The 23,526-nt window shown below is 43.1% G+C and overlaps 1 protein-coding gene across 5 annotated transcripts in view; it reads right to left on the bottom strand.

The window, feature by feature from the left end:
• The window catches only part of THEMIS2 (thymocyte selection associated family member 2), a 35,941-nt gene that overhangs the window by 3,802 nt on the left and 8,613 nt on the right, over positions 1 to 23,526 (bottom strand). For 4 of the 5 annotated variants that reach the window (XR_009759146.1, XR_009759147.1, XR_009759149.1 and 1 more), the window contains 5 exons: positions 15,579 to 15,719; positions 11,101 to 11,331; positions 8,410 to 9,440; positions 4,340 to 4,517; positions 970 to 2,538 (listed from right to left, as the gene is read on the bottom strand). Coding sequence is in view for 1 of the 5 variants with exons in the window: in XM_061596970.1 (XP_061452954.1) it covers positions 2,438 to 2,538; positions 4,340 to 4,517; positions 8,410 to 9,440; positions 11,101 to 11,331; positions 15,579 to 15,719 (1,682 nt within the window). In the remaining 4 variants the exon portion in view is untranslated. Of the gene's footprint in view, positions 1 to 82; positions 2,539 to 4,339; positions 4,518 to 8,409; positions 9,441 to 11,100; positions 11,332 to 15,578; positions 15,720 to 23,526 lie in introns of those variants that run through there. The other variant, XM_061596970.1, reaches the window with a different exon arrangement.

The following is a 23,526-nucleotide window of genomic DNA, read 5'->3' as shown; positions in this document are numbered from 1 at the left end:
GAGAATACTCAATCGTGGAATTATTTTATATAGCCATATGGAGGCAATACACACTCCAATCAAGCATGGCCCTATGTCAACATACAGATGCAATGAAACTGCAGTTTTGAAATAAGAAGGCATATGTTAAAAGCCCTTAGCACCCTTGTGTGAACTGGTTCCAGCATTAGCTTGTCAAAACAAAATGATAAAACAGGTTGGTTTCAGTTGCAGAGCCATATCATTCTATATTTAATCATTTTTCTTTAATTGTAGTTCTTGGTCCAGGATTATGTCATTTCCAAGGGATTCTGGCAGCACACCGATTGAAGTTTCTGTGTACTGTGTTCAGTAATGGCCTCTAGCGAGCTTCAGGTCCTCATTTTACTGGATGGTAGGGGTGGTGGTACTTTTAAAAATCCTTTTTGTTGAAACAAAAGGAGAGTGTAGCTTTCTTGTCTTACAGGTCTTTAGTAATGTTTATTACTTGCAGTGTTAGTGATTATGTTGGAATCCAACTTCCTTTAGGTCATCCTCTGATAAAACATAAGAACAGGTGCTTGCCTTGTGTAGCTCTAAAGAGCATTTATTCTTTATATGTTGTACTTTCTTGAGAATGGAGATGGTATTATTATTATTATTATTATTAACTTTATTTACACCCCGCCATTTTTCCAAATTGGAACTCACCGGCTTCCAGATAAAAAACACATACAATTAAAAACCTACCAAAGTTAAAAGCATATAATACATAAATGATAAATATAGACAAATATAATTAAAAAGTGTAGACATAATTAAAAATGCAGACCGGTATAATTAAAAATGACTCTAATTTAAAATAGCATTAAACTGTTTCTGATAATTAAAAAACTATACTCATAAAATCAAAATAATTAAAAAATAAGCAGGCAAGAATATAACCTCCTTTTAGGCCTATCCTTAGCTGCTTTCGAAATCAAAGGCTTGCTGAAATAAAAAAGTTTTTACCTGTCGATGAAAGGACTGCAAGGAAGAGGCCATTCTTATCTCCTTGGGGAGAGAATTCCAAAGCCTAGGGGCAGCCACCGAGAAGGTCCTATCTCGTATCCTCACTAGTTGTACTTGTGCGGATGAAGGTATTGAAAGAAGGGCCTCTCCTGAGGATCTGAGGGCCCGGACAGGCACATAGAGGGCGATGCGGTCTGACAAATAGCCTGGACTCAAGTCGTGTAGGGCTTTATAGGTCAGCACCAGCACTTTGAATTGTGTCCGGAAACAAACTGGCAGCCAGTGGAGCTTTTTTAACAGGGGAGTTGTATGGTCCCTGTAATCAGCCCCAGTTAACATTCTGGCTGCAGCACGTTGTGTACCAGCTGAAGTTTCTGAGCAGTCTTCAGAGGCAGCCCCACGTAGAGCGCATTACAGTAATCTAAATGGGATGTGACTAAGGCATGTGTCACTGTCGCCAGATTGGACAGGTCAAGGAACGGGCGCAGTTGGCACACTGATCTCAAATGTGCAAAAGCCCTCCTGGCCCCTGCAGAAACCTGGGAATCCAAATTTAAAGCTGAGTCCAGGAGGGCACCCAAACGGCAAACCTGTGTCTTCAGGGGGAGTATAACCCCATCCAGCACAGGCTGCATCCCTATTCCCTGATCTGCCCTATGACTGACCAGGAGCACCTCTGTCTTGTCTGGATTAAGCCTCAATTTGTTCACCCTCATCCAATCCACCACTGACGTCAGACACCGGTTTAAAACCAAGACAGCTTCCTTGGAAGAAGGTGGAAAGGAGAAATAGAGTTGGGTGTCATCAGCATACTGGTGGCATCGAACCCCAAACGCCCAAACAACCTCTCCCAGCGGTTTCATGTAGATGTTTAACATAGGGGACAAAACTGAACCCTGAAGGACCCCACAGGCCAATGGCCAAGGAGTTGAACAGGACTTTCCCAATACCACCTTCTGGGTTCACCCCTCCAGGAATGACTGGAGCCACTGCAAAACAGTCTGCTGGTTTGGGGTTTACAAATGCTAATTACAGTCCTGCTGTGTAGGTTTTGGCAATCTATTGTCTCCTGGCTTTGGGTTCAAAAGTGAGGCCACTGCTGCTGGTTAAAACTAATGGGAAAATAAAAAGCAGCTACTTTATACATGCCTAGAGATGGACGAATCAGTCTGTTTCTGGTCTGTCAATTCCACATGTGTTATGAAAGTCCATTCTGTCCCATTTAAACACATATAACCCTAAAATAGGTATTTTCAATGCATTTTGGTATGTTTTCTGAACCAAGAACTGTATCACCAAATTCAGAAGAATCTGAAGAATAAGTACATTCTGATCAGTGTATTAGGCCAGAAAGTGCAAATTAGATGAGTCTGCATAAAAATGGAGAATTCTCATCCCTGTGCTGGCTCTGACAATGAGGAGAGTGGGGAAGGAAAGAACTAGGACCATGGCTTTGGAGACGGGAATCTCAATGTTTAATAGCAGCTCTTTGCAATTTGCAAGCCATTTCATGAACTTCACTGTCAACTTCTTCGTAGTCATTGTCAGAATCAGCATTGAAAGTTGTGCCTGAAAAATAATTCACGTAAAACATTTATTATACCTCATCTTCCTCCATTTGCAAACTGCAACGAAGCATACAGCAATTAAAAAGCATACATTTCAAAACAAGTAATAATCTGGATGCAGCAGGAAAAGAAAGAGCAACAAAGCTGTATTAGGGCAATGAATTCTCTGTAGACCCAGGTGTCCTGCCTTAAGTGTGGCTTAACCTGCTGTATACAGACTGCTTGTGATAGAATTGGGCAGGTCTGCAGAAGAGATTTTCCCCAAACAGGTACCTTGTCTCGCTAGATGGCAATTCAGGCAGGGTATATAACTCAGGACCTTGGATAATGATTTAAGGAGGCAAATAAGGATCACCTCATCCCACATGAGCCTAAGAAAAGGAATGAATACTGAAGTTTGACAACGGTACCCAAGATGAATTTAGGCCTGAATCCTATGGAGGAAACTTCACCCGCTATTCCCTGCATGGTCAGCACACATTAAGTTATCCCATTTTACAACATGAAGTAAGCCATCCCTGAAACTAAGCAGGAATTTGAACTTAGGGCCCTTTCAGGGTATGTCCAAATCTCTACCATCAGAACAATGAATGGAATCGCAATTATTGTAAATAGTTTTCATCTACTTTGCTAATTGCAGTGTTGATACCTAGGGAGCTGCAGGTGGAAACCTTTACTTTTGGTTCCTGTACTTTCTAGGATCTCTTGTTAAACCGAATTATAATTATCACAATTTTACTCTATTCCTGTTGTACAAGGCTGTTGATTATTGAGTACAAGTGTAGCTGAAACGGTTTACATGCTAAGGTGTGTGCTTGGCACTGTCTGCATGCCTTATACTAAGTCAAGACTACTTGTTCACCCTGTGCATAGTTTCCTGGGAGTAAACTCTTGTAACTGCATAAGTTCAACTTCTAAAACAGTTGTTTGCATTTCTAATTAATTCAGCCTTGCAAAGAAGTGTTACCATTAAACTGCTAGTAGGAAGTAGAAAAAGAAAATAACTATTCAGCCTCTGGTTGACTTTTCCCCTCATTCTCTTGACATCCTTTATGCTAATTTGAAATCCTTATTATCACCTCATTCACTTGTCAAAGCAGGAAAGGTCAAAATAAAGACCCAGAGCCATGCACCCTTCTGTTTGTCTTTAGATACACCACTGTCTGGTCTGACTAGGGATGTACAAAGGCACAGTTTTCCATTCCACCCTGTATTCTTTGCATGCAGCACTGTTTCTGTTCTGCTGCAGTTCATCTGTCAAAAATGTTATTTGTCTCAGTGTCTGCTGTGGTAAAATTATGTAACTTACAAAAGTTATGTAATTAATTAAGTTACATTCTCATTATGCTATTACACCCCATTCATTTCAGCCGACACACAATGCAAATGGCAGCTGGGGAAGATACACTCAATTATGCATTGTTTGCAAACTGAAAGCAACAACAATAGTGAATACCAATTGCATTTTCTGGATTGATTTCCTTTCTGGACATGGGATGAATAAGTGAACATTGGTAATTTTCGCTTCCATTTCTATTTTCATTGGAATTCTCCAACATCCCTAACCCTGACTGACAGTGATGCAGAGAATTTTCACATCATCTGCTATGTGATCCTGGGCTTGACAAAGCATATACTCTTATCACTAAGTTGTGGTCCTTTCCCCACTTGTGTCACTATTAGCCTGTTTGCTCCCCTTTCCAGAAAATTCTGAGCAAACCATCTGGTCTAGGAAGAATTTCATTGGTTCAATATGTTGGGTACCTTCCAAGGCACTGTCGGAAAGGAAAAACTTATCGTACCTGTGGCTTCTTCACGGGGTTTGGAAGGCTTCTGGAATCTTTCATATTCATATTTTATGGTGCCCAGGTTTGGATTGTTCAGCATAAGGATACGCCCATTAGTGCTTATTTGCTTAGGCTCAGAGAATAGACATTTTGCAAACCCTTGAGATGCGCTGTTTGACTTCCTGGAAGGTAACTGGTACAGGAAAACAACAGGAAGCTTTCTTTTCAGAAGACAATTCATATCTGAGACCTTAATAGCAGCTAATGCCCTCAGAGCTCTTATGAATGTCCATAAATGGAATATTTAGTGGCAGGGGAGTGCTGCTGCAGCTGCTTCATTCTATAATCCTTTTGGAAGCCAGCAGCAGCAGCAGGGCTACCCACTCACCTGTTGGCTGCAGGAGATAAAGATTCTTCATTCCCAACTCTGCTTGACCTACAATCTAGTGTGGTCTGCTTCTTTCCATGCCCTAGGACAGCCTTTCCCAACTAGTGGGCCACCAGATGTTGTTGGACCACAATTCCCATCTTGCATGACCATTGGCAATGCTGGCTGAGGCTGATGGGAGTTGTGGTCCAACAACACCTGGTGGCCCACTAGTTGGGAAAGGCTGCCCTACGATCTGTTACTGTCCACCCTGCCCCAGGACATCTCTTCCCTTGGCAACCCATTGCTCTGGCCACTCACAAATTTCAGCAAGAATCAAGCATCTGACTCAATTTATCTTAACCTGGATTTAGGAACAGGTGATTACTTGGGGGACTGGCCTCGGTGGGTGGGAGGGTGGGGGACCTTTCACAGGCTAGCCATATATCTACTCTGGAATGGAGACAAACCTTACAAAACAGTTTCTTCTTTACATGTAAAGCTGGCAGCAACGTTTACTTGCAAGGCTGGTATTCTTTTTTTTAATTCATGGGGAAATTTGCAACATTAGTGCCTGTTCATCAAACCAGCCAGGAACCAGTTGAATCTACAGTTTACTTCTCTCATTGAGGTGGTGCCAGTGAGGTTATGTTGATTCAGGCTGTGGATAGAGGGAGTTGGGAGGGAGGGACTCACTGCTGACCATTGTACTGTACTGTCACTGAGTGTTTTTTCCATCAGGTCTGGAAAGTTACAATGAGTGTCTGGAGCAGTCTTATCTGCTTTGCTGGCCTGAGAGAGCAGACATCCAAGGCCAGACTGGTTGCCATGGTAATGGGAGATAACAGCTTGGGAAAAAGTTCTAGTTGCTTTCTATTGCTGTTTTGTGCTACGCTGTCTGTGTCTTGTCTCTGAACTGAGACTTCTCCTTGAGGGGGGAGAAATGGTTTTTTTTGTAATCATGTATCTACTTTAAACGCCTTTGGCCTTATTGTCTAAGTAAAGACTCTTAAACTTTCTCAAGCCTCTGTGATGATTCTTTACCATCTTACATCCAACGTAACGTGCTTGTTTCACGCAAAAACCGCCAAACATCAACAGGGTTATGGGCCCAGATCCACAGCGCGTTACACAGGAGTAAGTGGCTGGTCTGAACGGCAGACGGAGATCCAGAGGGCAGCTTGATTGATTGTGCCAGACAGAGGTGAGCAGAGATGGCTGCTGTAAACATGTCTGGAGGCTTGCCGATGGAATGACTTACGGAAAAGAATTATGGCAGTTGGAAGCCAAGAATGCGTGCTTTTCTAATAAAAGAAGATTTATGGGAAGCTATTGATGGAACACCCCCTGCACCCCTTACAGCGGCCTGGACACGGAATGATGAGAGGGCGCAGGCTTTTATTACTCTGGCTCTATCAGACTCTCAACTGCTACACGTGAGAGATGTTACAAACACCAAACAGATGTGGGACGTGTTGGAGGCCCTTCATGTGCAACAGACCGCGGGATCTAAATTGTGTTTGGCACGGAAGCTGTATCAGATGCGCTTCACGGGTGAGTGCAAAATGAGTGAGCATCTCACGGAATTCAGACGCTTGTTTGCAGAGCTGACGGACCGAGGCGTCGAACACTCTGAACTTCAGAAGACCTATTTGATCCTGGCTTCACTCGATGGGAGTTGGAATAATTTTGTTATGGGAATTGAAGCCATGCCCGATGGGGGGCTCAATGTCGCGTTTATTGAGGAACAGCTGAGCCAGGAATGGCAGCGGAGACAAGAGGCGAAGAAAAGTGCCGTGCCGGAAGAGGCAGCCAGAAGCAAGCAGGATGGCAAGCAGGAGCAGCAGCGGCTAAAGGCTTGTTATATCTGCGGAGCTCTTGGGCATCTCCAGCGGGACTGTGCAGTCAAGCGCAACTCCAGGGACGGAGGCTGGAAACAGGGAAGTGTGAACTTTGTTTGTAAACAGAAGTCTCAAGATTTAGGACCTGTTAACTGGATTCTTGACAGTGGTGCGAGCCATATATTAATCAAAGACAGGAGTTTGTTTTATACATCTACAGATGAACAGGACTTTGTGCAACTAGCGGATGGATCGCAGAAGAATGTGGAAGCTCGAGGACTGGTGAGATTTGATAAGCTTGGAATACTGTCAGATTGTTTGTTTGTACCAGAACTGTCTCATAACATGTTGTCTGTGAAAAACTGACCAGTTGTGAATTTTCAGTCTTGTTTGATAGAGACAAATGTTATGTAATGAGGGGAGATCAAGTGTGCATGCAGGGAAGCCTGAAAGATTCTCAGTTTGTAATAAAAGGCAGTCAAGCAGGGTGTGCTGCGTTAAACGATGAGGCACAGACACATCAAGGCTGCGTCCATGAATGGCATCAGAGGCTGGGGCATGCGAACTTTCGTAACGTGTTTGTTTCACGCAAAAACCGCCAAACATCAACACTCACATGATATGCAGATGCTTCAACTGTCCCTTATTTACCTGGGACAGTGCCTAATTGGCATCTGTCACTGATAAATCATTGCCCTATTTTGTTCCCCTTTTGGTATTAGGGAGCTTTGAGAATGTCACATTAAAAATAGATTTTTTAAAAAACCTGTCCTGCTGCAGTAGCAACAGTTATGTGTAATTTGAGTCACAGCTATTCTGCAAGTATAATCAGATGCATTGCAAGATTAAACAATGGACTGGAACTAGATTGTTAGTTGAACTTAGTTGCCATTGAAATAAACAGGACTTAAGTCATGACTTAACTTGACTCATTGATTTCTAACTTCAGTCAACACAGATTCCATCTGCGTTATACATTTAAAGCAGTATTATACCACTTTAACAGTCATGGCTTCCTCCAAAGAATCCTGGGAACTGTAGTTTGTTCAAGGTGCTGAGAGTTATTAGGAGATTCCTAATTCTCTCACAAAGCTACAGAGTTCCCTGGGAAGAGGGATTGATAGTTAAGCTATTCTGGGAATTTTATGTTATGAATCAATCATGCATTCAACTCATGCATCAAAGTCATGAAACTGACAACCTACACAATTCTTCAAAAGATATTCAGAAGTTGAACAAATTGAAGAGGGGTGTCAAAAGACACTGCTCATTTAAGGCAGAATTGGGTTTGAAGCTGGTCCTGATCTTAAATCATTATAATTTTGTGACATGGAATAGGGGTTTCCCAACCTTTTTATAAGATGAACCAGCTGTGAAGGAGTGTGCATGTGGGGAATCTTCATTTTTAGATGATGCATGCATGAGCCATTGCAGACACTATTTTAGAAGAAGCATTCCCACTTCCCGAGAGAGTGAAAGAAGAATGCCTCTTCTAAGATACCTGTCATCCACAGACTTTTAAGGACATAAAATACAAATATTCATTCTTTGATTAAAAACTTGCTGCCTGATTAAGCAGTGGCACCTCTTTGATAGGTCAAAATATTTTTTTATGCATTGATTTACTTGGGCCACACCCCCACTGCACATTTAAAGCACATGGTTTCCCCCCCAAAATCCTGCAAAATGTAGTTTGTTAACAGTGTTGGGAATTGTAGCTCTGTGATGGGTAAACTTCAGTTCCTAGGATTCTTTGGAGGAAGCCGTGTGCTTTAAACGTATGGTGTGGATGTGACCAAAATTGTTGCACCTCTGACATGTATACTTTGCATTCTGCGGCTGCTGTATTTCTCCACTTCTCCCCCATTCCCTAATACCTTAGAGGTTTCTGCTGCATCCTTCTCCCCTTCTGTGACTTTTGGGGGGCACATGTTGAGCTTGGAGTCCTTTTGCTTAGGGGGTCTTGGAGGTGCTGGTGCATTGCTGGGCAGCAGCTTCAGCAAATGATAATAAAAGGCCTCTGTTAACTCTTCCACCATGGAACTGCTGGTGGGAGGGCTGACCTTTGGTGGACCCCTGGTGAAGAAGACAGACATGTCCAGCCACTGAGGAGGAATGTCAAATGTGAGGGTCGGCTCCTTAGCTAGGCTGATGTTGAGAAACGGCAACTTGATCTGGGCCTCCAAGGTCAGGACAGAGAAGCAGCCTGGAGGATCTGGGGCATAGTCACTGCTAACCACCTTGACTTCGCAGGGCAGCTGCAGGTGCTCTGCTGCCTCAGAGAGGGTATATTTCCTGTTGTCACGGACATCCTCCACAAAGCCAGCATCCAAGAACAGGGGCACATGGATTTGCTCTCTGTCTTCATCTCCATTGTCCCTGCAGCACAGAAGGACATCTGTGGTCGAAGGATCACTGGCCCTCACCAAGCTCAGGACCTCTAGCCGGTCTCCCACACTGAGCAAAGAAAATTCCCCTTCGCTGCTCTCACACTCTTTAGTGACAACCACCTGCAGTTTCTTGCCTGTGGCTAAACTGAGCACCAGCTCTGAAGTGGAGCTGAATTTGCGTGGGCATCGGCGAAAGAGGCCTTTGTAGCTGCTGGAGATGAGGAAGTGGCAGGTCTGGTTCTTGCCTTTGTGGGAGGAGGCCAGGATCTTCAATGATGACCCCTTGCTGTGGATGTGAATCCGACAGCCCTTCTGTAAGTGACAGACCCACTTGCTCTGGAAGACAGGTAGTCTCTCTGGGGCCCCAAGGATCTCAGCCTCCACTGGCAGCACTGTCTCCATTGCCAGGACCTCGCTGAGCATCAATGGCTTGATAAAGTGGATGTGCCCTGACTCCTTGGTGACATCCACCACCTCGACATCCAGTGTTGAGTTGATTTTCACAACATCGTTTCGAACTGGAGGAGAAAGCACCACATTGTCAATAAGAGATCCACGAGCATGAACCTACCCATCCATTGAGATTTCCTACAGAGGCTCTTCTCTTTGGAACTTGGATTAGAGGTGTAAGGGGCAGAGGACTTCTTAATTTTTTTTTTAAGAAAAGATGGCACCAAAAGTATGGAACTCCCTCCCTGGGCATGTTGCCTAGTGCCTTCATTATCGTCTAGACACCACTAGGGATGGAAAGATCTATCAATTTCAGTTCTCTCCGTTTTTCATTTTTCCATCTTAAATTCAGTTCTACACATTTTTTGCAGTAATTTATGTTGCTTTTTAAAAAATCCTCATAATATTTTTCCAGCATTTTAGTGTGAATTTCTCCTAATAAAGATATTTCTCTGGGCAGTTTTGACCAATGCATGCATTTTTGCAAGCCACTTCTCATCATAGAATGCATTTTTTCATGTTAGTTTCACTCATATTTTCATTTTTATGTACACTTTCTCCTAATATATGCATTTTTTAAAACATTGTTTGGTTGGTGAGCTGCATTGCAAAATTAGCACAAATTTCAAAGGATAGGTGTGTTTCAGTTCTCTTATGATTTTGGAAAGTCCAAATCTGATAGATTCGGCTTGAAATGCAAACTGAACTGAATTCCTTGCCCCTCCTAGACACCACTAACAGCCAATCTTGTCCTCTCAAGCCTTTAATGTAGGGGTGAGAAACCTGGGCCCCTCCTTATGTTGGACTTCAACTCCCATCAACCCCAGTCAGGAAAGATAGGAACTGTAGTCAAACAATATCAGGAAGGTCATAGGTTTCTTAGCCCTGACTTAAAATGCTGTCATCACATTATGACATCAATTTTTTGCACAACTTGCTTTGCTAGGATGGCATTGCTAACAGGAAGAGGGCAGCAGCAGGCTGCAAATTTGGAAGCTGTTTCTCTGATTTTGTGCACACACACACACACGCACACACATCAACCCAAATTCTTTTCGCAGTGATTACAAGAATGGCTTTCATTTTTTTAAAAAAAGATTTATTTTGTTGCTGCCACACAACTAGGGATGGGTAAATCCATCCATGTCAGTTTATCTCAATTTCTCACTTTTCCAGTCTTAACTTCAATTCTCCACATTTCCACATCAGTTTGCAAGTTTTTGAAGTCTTCATGAAATTTCAGCAGCATTTTGGTTTAATTGATTCTCTTAATATACATGTATTTGTATGCATTTTTGCCTAATACACACATTTTTGCATGTTATTTTTATGAATATATGCATTTTTATGCAGACTTGACCCCTGTATATGCATTTTTGTACACACTACTTGGCTGGCAAACTGCATCGCAAAATTCAGAGAAGGGTGAATTTCAAAAGATGGCCATGTTTCAGTTTGTGTATTGTTCTGGAAAATGCAAATTAAATAGGTTTGCCTTTAAATGCAAGCTGAATCAAATTTCTTCCCCATCCCTACATACAGCTGCCATTTTCTTAATCTCCATATGACCCAGACTTTCCCATCACCCGCTGAAAATATTTCAGGGATTGAATCTGGGACTTTCCACCTGCAAAGCAGTGACCTATGGTCCAGGCCTCAGTCTGCAAACTCATCCCCTCCACCGGGTCTAACCAGCTCAAAGGAAATCCTAGCTCACTCTATACTTACAATGCATGATTGCTTCCACTTTATACATAGGGTAGAGCTGGAACTCACTCTTGCCAATTTCAGGGCACTTCAGCCTCTTCCACCGTATGGCTGCTGACTGCAAGACCTCCTGAAGTGTGTAGGACTGTGGCTGATGGCACTGGAAGAAGTTGTACTTACGGAAGGGAGAGCCCAGGGGGAAAGGTTCCCCCTGGGCTTCATATGGCACTCTTGGACTGGGATGAAAAAGACCTGAAAGGTTTGCAAGATCAGAAGGTTGATTTTTTAGATATTAAGAAGCAATATTTTGATGGTTGCCACTTATGCCTCACCAAAACAAGAGGGCGCCTGTTTGTATAAAATGTCCATGAACTATTTTATATGTTTCAATGCCCATTTATAAATAATACCTATGACTTCAGTAGAAATTCTATACATCTCACCATAGTGAGAACATAGCGGAAAAGACTGTGAACAGGTGACCTTTGTGCCTGCTCAGTCTGCTGACTAGGTGCTGCTACCTCTCAAAGGGCAACTCCAAGTCTACTGCTGTCGCTTCCTAGGGTTCTTTATCGTTCAACCAGACCTGGGCTCCACAACCCTTCAAAGAGAGGACTCTCCAGGAACAGTCCCTGTGACAGAGCCACCCTCTTGGCACCAGCACCACTGAAACCTGGATTGGGCAAGAGAGAACCGTGGCAAGGTGCTCGTGCACCAATCTGGTCCTACCACTAATGCACTGCACAGCCTCAGTCCTGCCATTGCCCTGCCTCAGCCCAGCCCCATCCAGTAAGCTGCTATGATGCCATTGTCAGGAAGGCAGTTCTGCCCCACCATGCCAACTGTTCCTAGGACTGGTCGCTGTAGGCCATACCACCTTATAAACATGTGTGTGTATGTGTGTGTATATATATATATATATATATGGCACCATTCATTACAAGTATTTTCATGGTGAATTACCATGAAAAAACATTAAAACAGAAAACAAGGTCCCCCAAAAAAGGCAGAAGAAGCAACATAAAATATTAGTTTATATTTAAAATGTGTAAACTGCACTTTGATCCACATATGGATTCCAGGGCATTGTATGTAAATATGAAAAATAATCACAATCAAAACATAAAATATGAAGTCATAAGCAAGGAACTTTCAACTACTCAACCAGCTCGCCTCATTTGAAATGTGGTGCTGGAGAAGAGCTTTGCACATACCATGGACTGCGAAGAAGACAAATAATTGGGTGTTAGAACAAATTAAACCTGAACTATCATTAGAAGCTAAAATGATGAAACTGAGGTTATTATACTTTGGACACATAATGAGAAGACACAATTCCCTAGAAAAGACAATAATGTTGGGAAAAACAGAAGGGAGTAGAAAAAGAAGAAGGCCAAACAAGAGATGGATTGATTCCATAAAGGAAGCCACAGACCTGAACTTACAAGATCTGAACAGGGTGGTTTATAACAGATGCTGTTGGAGGTCGCTGATTCATAGGGTGGCCATAAGTCGTAGTCGACTTGAAGGCACATACAACAACAACAAAAGAGTACAGTAGGTTTTAAAAGCCTGGACAAATTATTATTATTATTATTATTATTATTATTATTATTATTATTATTATTATTATTATTATTATTATTATTATTATATTAACAACAACAACAACAGATTGGTTTAGCACAATGAAAAATGCACCCACATTTTCTCATTTTTTTCTTAGTGGGCCTTTTTGCATGTCTGTGTCCTCCCCTCTCCCTTACATCATTGCATGGAATCAAAACATATATTTTGGGGAAATTTGCTTGTGGACAATCATTAACAACAGACCACACAATAGCTTGCTGTGAGAGATTTGTGAAGCACTTTGTGGGCCAAATCGCTCAAATCTGTGCCGAATGTGATGGCATAATCTGTTGGAGGTCCCGGGAGCCCTTTCTAGTTATAGGCTGTGGTATCAGTTTCAAGCCTTAGACATACAGGAGCATTTCTTCATGGTAAAGACACTGTTTTTACCTCCATTTTTGATCAGTTGTTGCAGCCTGAGGATGTGGGCAGAACAATCGGAGCAGTGAGGCCGATGACGTGCCTGCTTGATCCCTGCCCATCGTGGCTGATAAAATCTCGGAGGAGGGGATTGACTGGATGGTCCAGGGAGTGCTTAATGCCTCAGTATGTGAGGGAGTTATGCCTGCTGCCTTGAAAGAGGCGGCTGCCTGGCCCTTCTAGAAGAGGCCTTCCTTGCATCGAGAAGTATTAGAAAACAGCCATCCAGTCTCTTAATATTCCTTTCCTGGGCAAGCTACTTGAGGCTGCTTTCACACTGCACTTTATTCCATTATTCTGATGATTTCTTACCTGGTAATCTGTGCATTATATTTGATCTTTCACAAACACATACAAGCTAGCTCTGGAATTCTAGTGGAATGTACTGCAAGTTTAGTGCAAATTTCCATGATAAATGATACCAGAAATAATCCATTAGCAAGGCTAGGAACCCGGAAAATCACTGGAGTTTTTTGCTAGCTGCAGCTGCTCACTTGACAGGCATCTCAGCATGCAGTGCGTTCCCGCCCTTTGGTCGTGCAGGGTTTTTTTTGTCTGACAAAAATTGTACCAGTATTCCAGCATCAGCGTAGGTAGCAGCAGCATTTTCCACACACACCTCTGTGTTGATACCACTAAAATAATTTTAAAAGTCAGGTCCTAAAGGGAGAGGACTTGCATGGCGATGGGACGAGATCTTAGACCTCCTACACAGTGGGGAACAGTGTTCATGTGTATTATGGGTGAGGGATGAAAACAAACCATGTGAAAGTCAGCTGCATGAAATGTATATCGGCTGGAAAAACTGCTGTTCCTTAACGCAACAGATACTGCAGTGTAAAATGAATTTTAGAAATCAGGACAGAAGCGCTACTTTTTAAATCCGTTAAACTATCCGTTAAGCCTGAGCGAGGGTGGTGGCTGGGCAGCTGCCAGTATCCCTGAAGGGTGGAAGGTCGGCCCCCTCCTAGAAGCATCATTAGTTAGTTGTTTCTATGGCAATACCGCTGAACCTGACTAACTCTTCAGACATGTAAAAAGGATGACAGTTAACAGAAGCGGAAGTCCTGATTCTTTGAACTGGAGCTTCCAGGGATTGAAACAGCAACCTTCTGAATACAAAACCCCTGCTTTACCACAGAACTGAGCCCAATGCAGGTGTGGCGTACCTCCAACCCATGGGCCAGGCCTCCCCATTTGGCCTGCGAGGTCATTTCATCCAAGCAACACCTGATGTTATATATGACATCATAGATGACGCCCAGTATGAGGCAGATTAAAAAACTGGCTCAGCTGAACGAGGGTTTGCAGACACCTCCGACTAGCTGATCGGCAGTGCCTACAAACCTCCATGCAAAGCTAGTGCTTTGAAAGGGGCTCAGAGACATCATTGCAATGTCAGGTGATTGACATGTAGGTGGCTCCATCCACCTGTCAAACTTGGCCTGTGAGGAATGAGGGAGATAACGATCTGGCCCACCCACCAGATCCAGTTCCATACTTCTGCCCCAGTTCCCAGCATTCTTTGGGGGAAGTCTTCTGCTTTGAAATGGAAATGGACTGCCTTCAAGTCGATCCTGACTTATGGCTACCCTATGAACAGGGTTTTCATGGTAAGTGGTTTTCAGAGGGGGTTTACCATTGCCTCCCTCTCAGGCTAGTCCTCCACAGCTGGCTAGGGCCTGCTCAGCTTGCCACAGCTGCACAAGCCAGCCCCTTCCTTGTCCGCAACTGCCAGCTGGGGGGCAACTGGGCTCCTTGGGACTATGCAGCTTGCCCACGGCTGCACAGGTGGCAGGGCACATGACCCCTGAGCTATTCTCTGTGGGGGTGATCTTTAGCTGGCCCTTGACACCCAGGAGTCACGAGCGGGGATTTGAACTCACAGACTCTGGACTCCCAGCCAGGTTCTCCTCTCACTGTGCTATACCAGCTGTATTAAATGTATGGAAATCACACGATATCACACTCAGTTAGGTCCTTCTCTGTTGTGGTACCCTGGATGTGGAATTCCCTTCCCACAGAGAGTTAGTTGTCCCCCACATTAATTACTTTTAGGCACCAGCTCAAGACATACTTGTTTTCTCAGGTCTACTAGATGAGAGGTACTGGCTGTTGGACTGTTTGTAATGTCTGGTTTTTGTTATTTTATCAATGCAATTTATATCCTGCCTTTCCTCCCAGAGGAGTTCAGGGTGGCTAACACAACACAATAACAATATTGTACTATTAAAACAATCTAAAAATGCTCACATGATCTCAGTCAATGACATCAGGGTTGCCAGGAACAATATCTTTCAGCCAGCAATGTTTCTGGCTTTTTGATATCTAGTTTGCATTATTGTTTTATGGTATTTATATTATATATTTTATATTTTGTCATGTAGTACCCTAGGAATTTTCAGGTTGAAGGGTGGAATAGAAATTTAATAAACAAATAATGTATATACCTTTAAAATCTAGTGGCAACTCAAAAATGTGCCCATTCTCCACATTCTTGCAGGTGACATTTTGCAGCTGAACATCAACAATTTTCATCAGATCTCCTGTGGATAAGCAGCATTCATTGCCAGAGATTTCATAAACAGACCCTGGAGAAAGCAGAGGTCTTGATCAGTATCTAGGAAAGCAAACTGCTAGCCAAGTGATTACAAAGACAATGTGGTCTAGTGGGTAGTGTGCTGGACCAAGACTGGGGAGCTCTAGGTTTAGCTCCGGAGAGGTGCTACCTGATATACCACCTTGACGGAGCTGCTTGAGGAACAGCTTGTTTATTTCAAGCATTTATATACTGCTTAATCATTTGCATGTCTAAATGATGTACATAAGAACAAGCCATACATAAAATAAACAATGAAATCACCATAAAGCCAAACACCACCTAAAAATGCCTGTTGGAACAAAAGAGTTTAGTCATGCAACTGAAGTTCAGCAAGAACTTCTGAAAACGATCTTGCTCCGGAGAGCCTTTGGGAGGGACTGAAGGTAGAGCCTGACACTGATTTTATGCCTTCTACGTTAAATTTTACCTTTGTAGTCCTTTTAGTACCAATCCCTATATATATGTATATATGTGTGTGTATGTATGTGTGTATATATATGTGTGTGTGTGTGTATTGTATTGTATGTATTTTAATTGTAATTTTTGTAATTTTTGTATTTTAATTTATTTTAATGTTGTTGTGATTTTACTGTTTACAATTTTATTGTGTACATGTTTGATTTTATTTTTGTAAGCCGCCCTGAGTGCCCTATTATAGGGTAGAAGGACGGGATAGAAATATTTTAAATAAATAAGTAAATAAGAAGGGTGCCTGTCTAATTTATTTATTTATTTATTTTTAAAACTTATATACCGCCTGACTAGCAATAGCTCTCTGGGCGGTGAACATAAATACAATAAAATACAGGAAAATACAAAAGCATCACAATCTAAAATCAAATTTCACAATCTAAAAACTGCATAACTAAGATCAAATTACAAACATTACCATCATTAACAAAAAATTAAAATGCCTCGGAGAAGAGAAAGGTTTTAACTTGGCGCCGAAAGGATGATAGGGTCGGCGCCAAGCGCACCTCCTCGGGGAAACTATTCCATAGTTCAGGGGCCACCACTGAGAAGGCCCTTGATCTTGTCACCACCCTCCGGGCCTCCCTATGGGTCAGGACCCGGAGGAGGGCCTTCGTAGCAGACTGTAGTGTACGAGCCGGTTCATAACGGGAGAGGCGTTCCGACAGATATCGTGGTCCCGCGCCGTATAAGGCTTTGTAGGTTAATACCAACGCTTTGAATCTGGCCCGGAAGCGTATTGGAAGCCAGTGCAAGCTGGCCAGAACAGGTGTTATATGGTCCGATCGCTTCGTTCTTGTTAGCAGTCTGGCCGCCGCATTTTGCACCAGCTGTAGCTTCCGAACCGTCTTCAGAGGTAGCTCTACGTAGAGCGCATTACAGTAATCCAAACGTGAGGTTACCAGAGCATGTACTACTGATGTAAGATCCTCCTTAGTCAGGTAGGGACATAGCTGGGCTACCAACCGAAGTTGGTAGAACGCATTCCGTGCCACCGAGGCTACATGAGCCTCAAGTGACAGGGAAGAGTCTAGAACGACTCCCAGACTACGAACCTGTTCCTTTAGGGGGAGTGTAACCCCGTCCAGGACAGGATATGTATCCACCATCTGATTGGAGAAACCATCCACCAACAGCATCTCAGTCTTATCAGGATTGAGTCTCAGTTTGTTAGTTCTCATCCAGTCCATTGTCGCGTCCAGGCAACGGTTCAGCACATTGACCGCCTCACCTGAAGAGGATGAAAAGGAGAAGTAGAGCTGCGTGTCATCAGCGTACTGGTGACAACGCACTCCAAAACTCCTGATGACCGCACCCAGCGGCTTCATATAGATGTTAAAAAGCATGGGAGACAAAACCGAACCCTGCGGGACCCCACATTGGAGTGCCCATGGTGTCGAGCAATGTTCCCCAAGCACTATCTTCTGGAGACGGCCTGCCAAGTAGGAGCGGAACCACTGCCACACAGTGCCTCCAACTCCCAACTCCGCAAGCCTCTCCAGAAGGATACCATGGTCGATGGTATAAAAGCCGCTGAGAGATCAAGGAGAATCAACAGAGTTACACTCCCTCTGTCTCTCTCCCAGCATAGGTCATCAAACAGGGCGACCAAGGCAGTCTCAGTGCCAAAACCAGGCCTGAAACCCAATTGAAATGGATCTAGATAATCGGTTTCATCCAATAGTGCCTGGAGCTGGTCAGCAACCACTCGTTCCAAGACCTTGCCCAGGAATGGAACGTTCGCCACTGGTCTGTAGCTGCTGAAATCCTCTGGGTCCAGGGAAGGCTTTTTCAGGAGCGGTCTCACTGCTGCCTCTTTCAGACAACCGGGGACCACTCCCTCTCGCAAGGAGGCATATATCACTTCCTTGGCCCAGCCAACTGTTCCCTCCTTGCTAGTTTTTATTAGCCAAGAGGGGCAAGGATCTAGTACCGAAGTGGTTGCACGTACCTGTCCAAGCACCTTGTCCACGTCCTCGAACTGAACCGACTGAAACTCATCCAACAAAACATCTCACTTGGGAGAGAGAGTTCCACAGGCTTGAAGCCATTATACTGAACACACGGCTTCTAGTTGTTGTTAGAAGTGTGACAAGAGCAACTCCCATTTGGTCCTCTTTGCATGGGGAGAGAGATAGAGAGATTGTCCTACCTGGCTAGACTGCCACTGACCTGTGCTCATCTTTTCTGTCTGTCTTCCTTCTGTGTAAACATCTCAGTGAGCTGTTCTCATCTCTGACTCACCTTTCTGTTTCTCTCTTCTCTGCAGACCACCGGAGGAGAAGGAGCCATGTTCTCTTTGTCTCCTCTCCTCTAGCATGAAGGGCAGTGTCCAGGCATGGCCGTTGCAGCCTCCAGCTTAGCTAGCTAGATGGAAGTAGCACCTTTCCTATCCGGATGTATTTCTGTTAATGAAGTAGTCTTGACAGGCAGTTCTAGTTTTGTCTCTGTCCTCTGCTGAGTTCTTCAAGGGCAACCCTGACACTACTCCAAAAGCTGGGATTTTTGAGATCGGATATGTTTTCCCTTCAAGCCAGCTTCACACCGACTTCAAAACCAATTGGTCAATAAACCTGTTGTGACTCTGAGGCGTGGCCAATGGAAACGCTTTGCTGTGGGTGGTCCTAAAAGCTCTGGCATCAGCAGTGGGGCTGGGTGTATTCCAATCAAACAATAAAGATATGTACAGATGGGTGCAGATTCATTTCAAAACACACCCAGACAAAACGGTCTCGCTGCTTTTTAAGAAACTCGTCTGCTCATAGCCTGGATGCAAGCAAGAAGGCAGACAGGTGGGCGCTGACTAAGGGCAGACTCAGGTTAGTGGGGCAGTGCCCCCTTTGCCCTAATGGAGCAGCTTCCGCTGGCTATAAACCACAAGACACCCTTCTGCTCTCTCCAATCTCTTTTTCTCGTCTTCCTTTTCCTCCCCGTCTAGCCCCATTTTGCCCACCATTCTCTTATCCCAGCCACCTGTCCCCAGTTGACACTTATTTTATCATTTCTAAAAATATTTGTATACCGCTATTTCGTTGGAAGCATCAAAGCAGTTTACACTACATTAAAAGAACACAACAACTATAGAATAAAAACATTAAAAATACAATAAGGACAATAAGGACAACTTGCATCATATGCAGTCATACCAATGAAATTCTGAGTCATATGCAAATGGTACATCCTGATGAATATCACCCACAGAGACGTGTACACACACACGGCTTATGCTTCCAGTTTGTATTTGCCTAGTTTATATATAGCCTTCATTAATTATACTGTTATATTAATATATTACATGTTTATTTTTTATGTATTTTGTTGTATTTTTTGTACGACGGGTCTGTGACCGTATAATAAAAATCATTCAATATAGCCTTCATGTGCCACCCTCCTGTTGGCATCCTCTGTTTTTGATCAATGGTTAGTCACCCTCTACTTCCTGCTGACTGCTTGGCAGGGGAGAGAAAGGGGACTCTCCCTTTCTGCAAGACAGCCAGTTCCCCCTACAAGCAATGCTGAAGGTATCTGCTTAGCTTTGCCTTCCTTTTATCTAGGGCTCTGCAATTTAGCAGGGAAATGTCCTCATTTCACATCCACAGCCTACTTTGTTTTTTCAGTAAAGTCACCACTTCCCAGTTTTCAAACTTCTAGGAGACTATAGATGTTGTTTTGAGCTTCTGCTTTATAGCTTCTCTCCACTATCTGCCCTATGAAATGGAAATGGACTGCCTTCGAGTCGATCCCGACGTAATGGCGACCCTATGAATAGGATTTTCATGGCAAGCGGTATTCAGTGGTGGTTTACCATTGCCTTCCTCTGAGGCTGAGAGGCAGTGACTGGCCCAAGGTCACCCAGTGAGCTTCACTGGCTACGTGGGGATTCGAACCCTGTTCTCCCAAGGTCATAGTCCAACTCTCATCTAAGCACTACACCATACTGGCTCTCAATCTGTCCTATACTGAGGGGGTAAAAAGCAATAAAGACAATATGGGATAGGGGACAAATTTGATTCAGTTTGTGTTTAAAGGCAAACCTACCCAATTTGCACTTTCCAAAACAACACGCGAACCAAACTACAGCCATCCTTTGAAATCTGCACTTCTCCGAATTTTGTGATGTGTTTTTAAAAATGCATATACTAAAGTGTGCATATTAGTGAAAATTGGATACAGAAGTGCAATATATTGGGGGAAACGCTTTGCAAAAACGTGTATGTCAGGCAAAATTGCACACAAGCGTGTATATATTTTTGTCATTAACTGATATGTCTTAATTGATTGTTGTATGATTTGTTTTATGTTTTAAATATATTAATGCTCATGTAATCAAGCTGAGTTATTTGTTGGATTACTTGGTTTTGAAATGATTGAGTGTTTGTTATTGATGCCATGATCTATATTTTTGTTCTGTTGTGAGCTGCTTTGCACATATTTATATGGAAATGTGGCATACAAATTTAAATAATAATAAATAATATATTAAGAGAAATTCACACTAAAACACCGAAGAATTTTCATAAGGACTTTAAAGAAATTAATCACAAACTGATGTGGACATATGGAGAACTGAAGACTGGAGAAATTAGTAAGGCAGAGAAACTGAAATGACAGATTCACCCATCCCTACACACAAGACAGGATTCAATACAGAAGCACTATGCAGGTGTTCAGGGGGAATGCATGTGAGATTGAAGTCAGGAGGTGGAGCAGGTGGTACATGCAAAGCCCCACACCCAAAGCTTGGAAGATTACTTTTTTAAAGGAATAAATTACAATTACTGTTACATTGCCCCAAAAAGGAACAAATTACCATTACAATTGTTCTGAAAGGAACTGATTGCTTTACCATTACTCAAAAGTAATCACTACAATTACCCTTAAGTTGCTTTTTTAAAAAATGACAGTGCCTACAAGGTGCTGGCCTTGGCTGCTGCACACCTAAGCAGCCTAAAGCAACATTAAAAATAAACACACACACACAGAGGTTAGTAGAATAATTTTTTTAATCCATAAAATAACAGTGGTGGTCTCTCTGCTGGTAAGGGAGGTGGGGAGGGAATCAGAGGCCACCGCTCAGAGCTTTGCCCGTCAAACCAAGTGCAACCCCCCCCACACACACACAGCCAGCAAGCGTTGTCTTTCTCACTCAACTACCTCCCAGACCCAAGCAAACATTTTCCCCTGGGATGCAAAAATGCAGCAAAGTAGCCAGGGAAGGTGGCAGAGGCTGCTTCGCCTCCAAGTGCAAACACAGTATTCATACACACACACACACACACACACACACCAAACCACACTGTCATCGCTCGCCTCCACAGCATCTCCATTCCACTGCCGCCTCCTTCTTCTCCTTCATCCACATCCTTGCCCTCCGGCTCCTTTCTCCCTCGACTCCATTCTTCTCCACCACAGTCCATTTTTTAAACAATTTTTTTCTCTCCACTCCACCCTTGTCTTGCTCTCCACCTCCTCCCTTGTAGCCTCCTAAATACCGACAGAGCACGAGGGAAGAGTGACGCTGCGCAGAAGCCCAGTTTGAGGCATGTGATTTTCATCCACAAATCAGAAGAGCAGAAGACTCCCCCTGCTCCCCCCCAGTAGCGCCCAAAAGTAATGCTGGAAACATTACAATTACACCTCAAAAGTAATAAAATTACTCCTCCTCCTGCTACAGTCAAAATGTAAAGTAATTACCCACTCGTTCCTCAAAATAATAAATTACAAGTAATTCATTTTTCCTAACTAATTACTTCCAAGTTCTGCCCAAACCCTAACATCTCTACACGTAAGTTCTATTTAATTTATTTGTTATTATTATTTATTACATTTATACAGAGCTTGGAAGTAACTCGTTATTTTTAACGAGTTACTTGTAATTAGTTACAATTTTAGATACCGAGTGGGTAATTCCATTACATTTGGCAAGTAACGGAATGACTAGTAATTTCCCTACTTTTCAGCTGCAACTTTAACGTTTCCACGTTAGGTTGGACGTTACTTGGGGGCGGGAACAAGGGGAAGTCAGCTCCTGGCTGTGATTGGTTAACACAAGACATGTGCCTCACACTGATTGGACCTCTGCGCAGACTCTCTCTTCCCTCGTGATCTGTGTTAGGAGGCACGAGGGAAGAGGTGAATAGGCAGGGGGGGGCTGCTAGCGTCTGACTCTGAGAGGAAAAAATGGACGCCGGAGGAAAAAGCCAGGGCAAGGACAAGGAGGAGAAGGCAGCAGCAGAATGGCGAAGAGCTGTGGAGGTGAGTGACAATGATTTGTGTGTGTGTGTGTGTGTGTGTGTGTGTGTGTGTGCGCGCCCCTGTGTGTGTGTTTTCAGCTGGAGTCTCTGGTTTTGGGGGGGGCTCCGGCTCTCTGGCTACCACCCCTTACTCTCCGGACTCTCAGCTTCAATTTAAAAAAAAGTAAGTTTCTAGGTGGTCTAATTCCCGAGATATACACCAAAACGTCAACCGCCCCCCCGCACAATTTTTTTTTAAACAGATCCATGCTCTAGCTACAACTCCCATCAGCCCAATCCAGTGGCCATGCTGGCTGGGGCTGATGGGAGTTGTAGTTTTAAAAAGTAACTTTTCAAAGCTCTGGCTGTAACCCCGCCCTTTCATGATTGTAGCCAATGACGCCAGAGTTCTGACTTGTTGATCCAGGCATGCCTAGGCTGAACGTCAGAATATGGTGGCTTTGAGTTTTTTGCAGTTTGCGTAAGTAATATGGCTTAATGTTTTTTTTCCTCTTCTGTCCAAGAGTCAGACCCTGGGCTACGAAATATGAAAGTATTTAATCCAATATCTGCTTTTCTGGGAGTAAAGCCATTTCTGGGAGTAAAGCGTGTACCTGGAGTAAACCCCATTGAACTCCATTAGGACTTGCTTTTGAGTAGACATGGTTAGGATTGTGCTGTAAATTAATGGGACTTGTGAGTAAACATAGCGCAGACTTGTATTTTTTTAAAAAAATGAATGAAGTTTATTTATTTTTATTTATTTATTATTTGATTTATATCCTGCCCTTCCTCCCAGTAGGAGTCCAGGGCGGCAAACAAAAGCACTAAAAACACTTTAAAAAACATAAAAACAGACTTTAAAATATATTAAAACAAAACATCTTTAAAAACATTTTTAAAAGCTTTAAAACATTTTTTTTACAATAATTTTTATTCAAATTTTCATAAAACATAGAAAACAAAATCATAAAACATTCAAAGACAAAAAACAAAACAAAACAAAAATGATTAAACAAAAAAAAATAAAATGTTGACTTCCCATTTGTCACATATCAAATCAGTTATAGGTCTACAATATATAACAATCCT

This window comes from Rhineura floridana, chromosome 15 (genome assembly GCF_030035675.1).
Source record: "Rhineura floridana isolate rRhiFlo1 chromosome 15, rRhiFlo1.hap2, whole genome shotgun sequence".
In the NCBI taxonomy this organism is placed as follows: Eukaryota; Metazoa; Chordata; class Lepidosauria; order Squamata; family Rhineuridae; genus Rhineura; species Rhineura floridana.
Note: the sequence above shows the minus strand (reverse complement) of the source record. Positions and strands in the feature narration are given on the sequence as shown.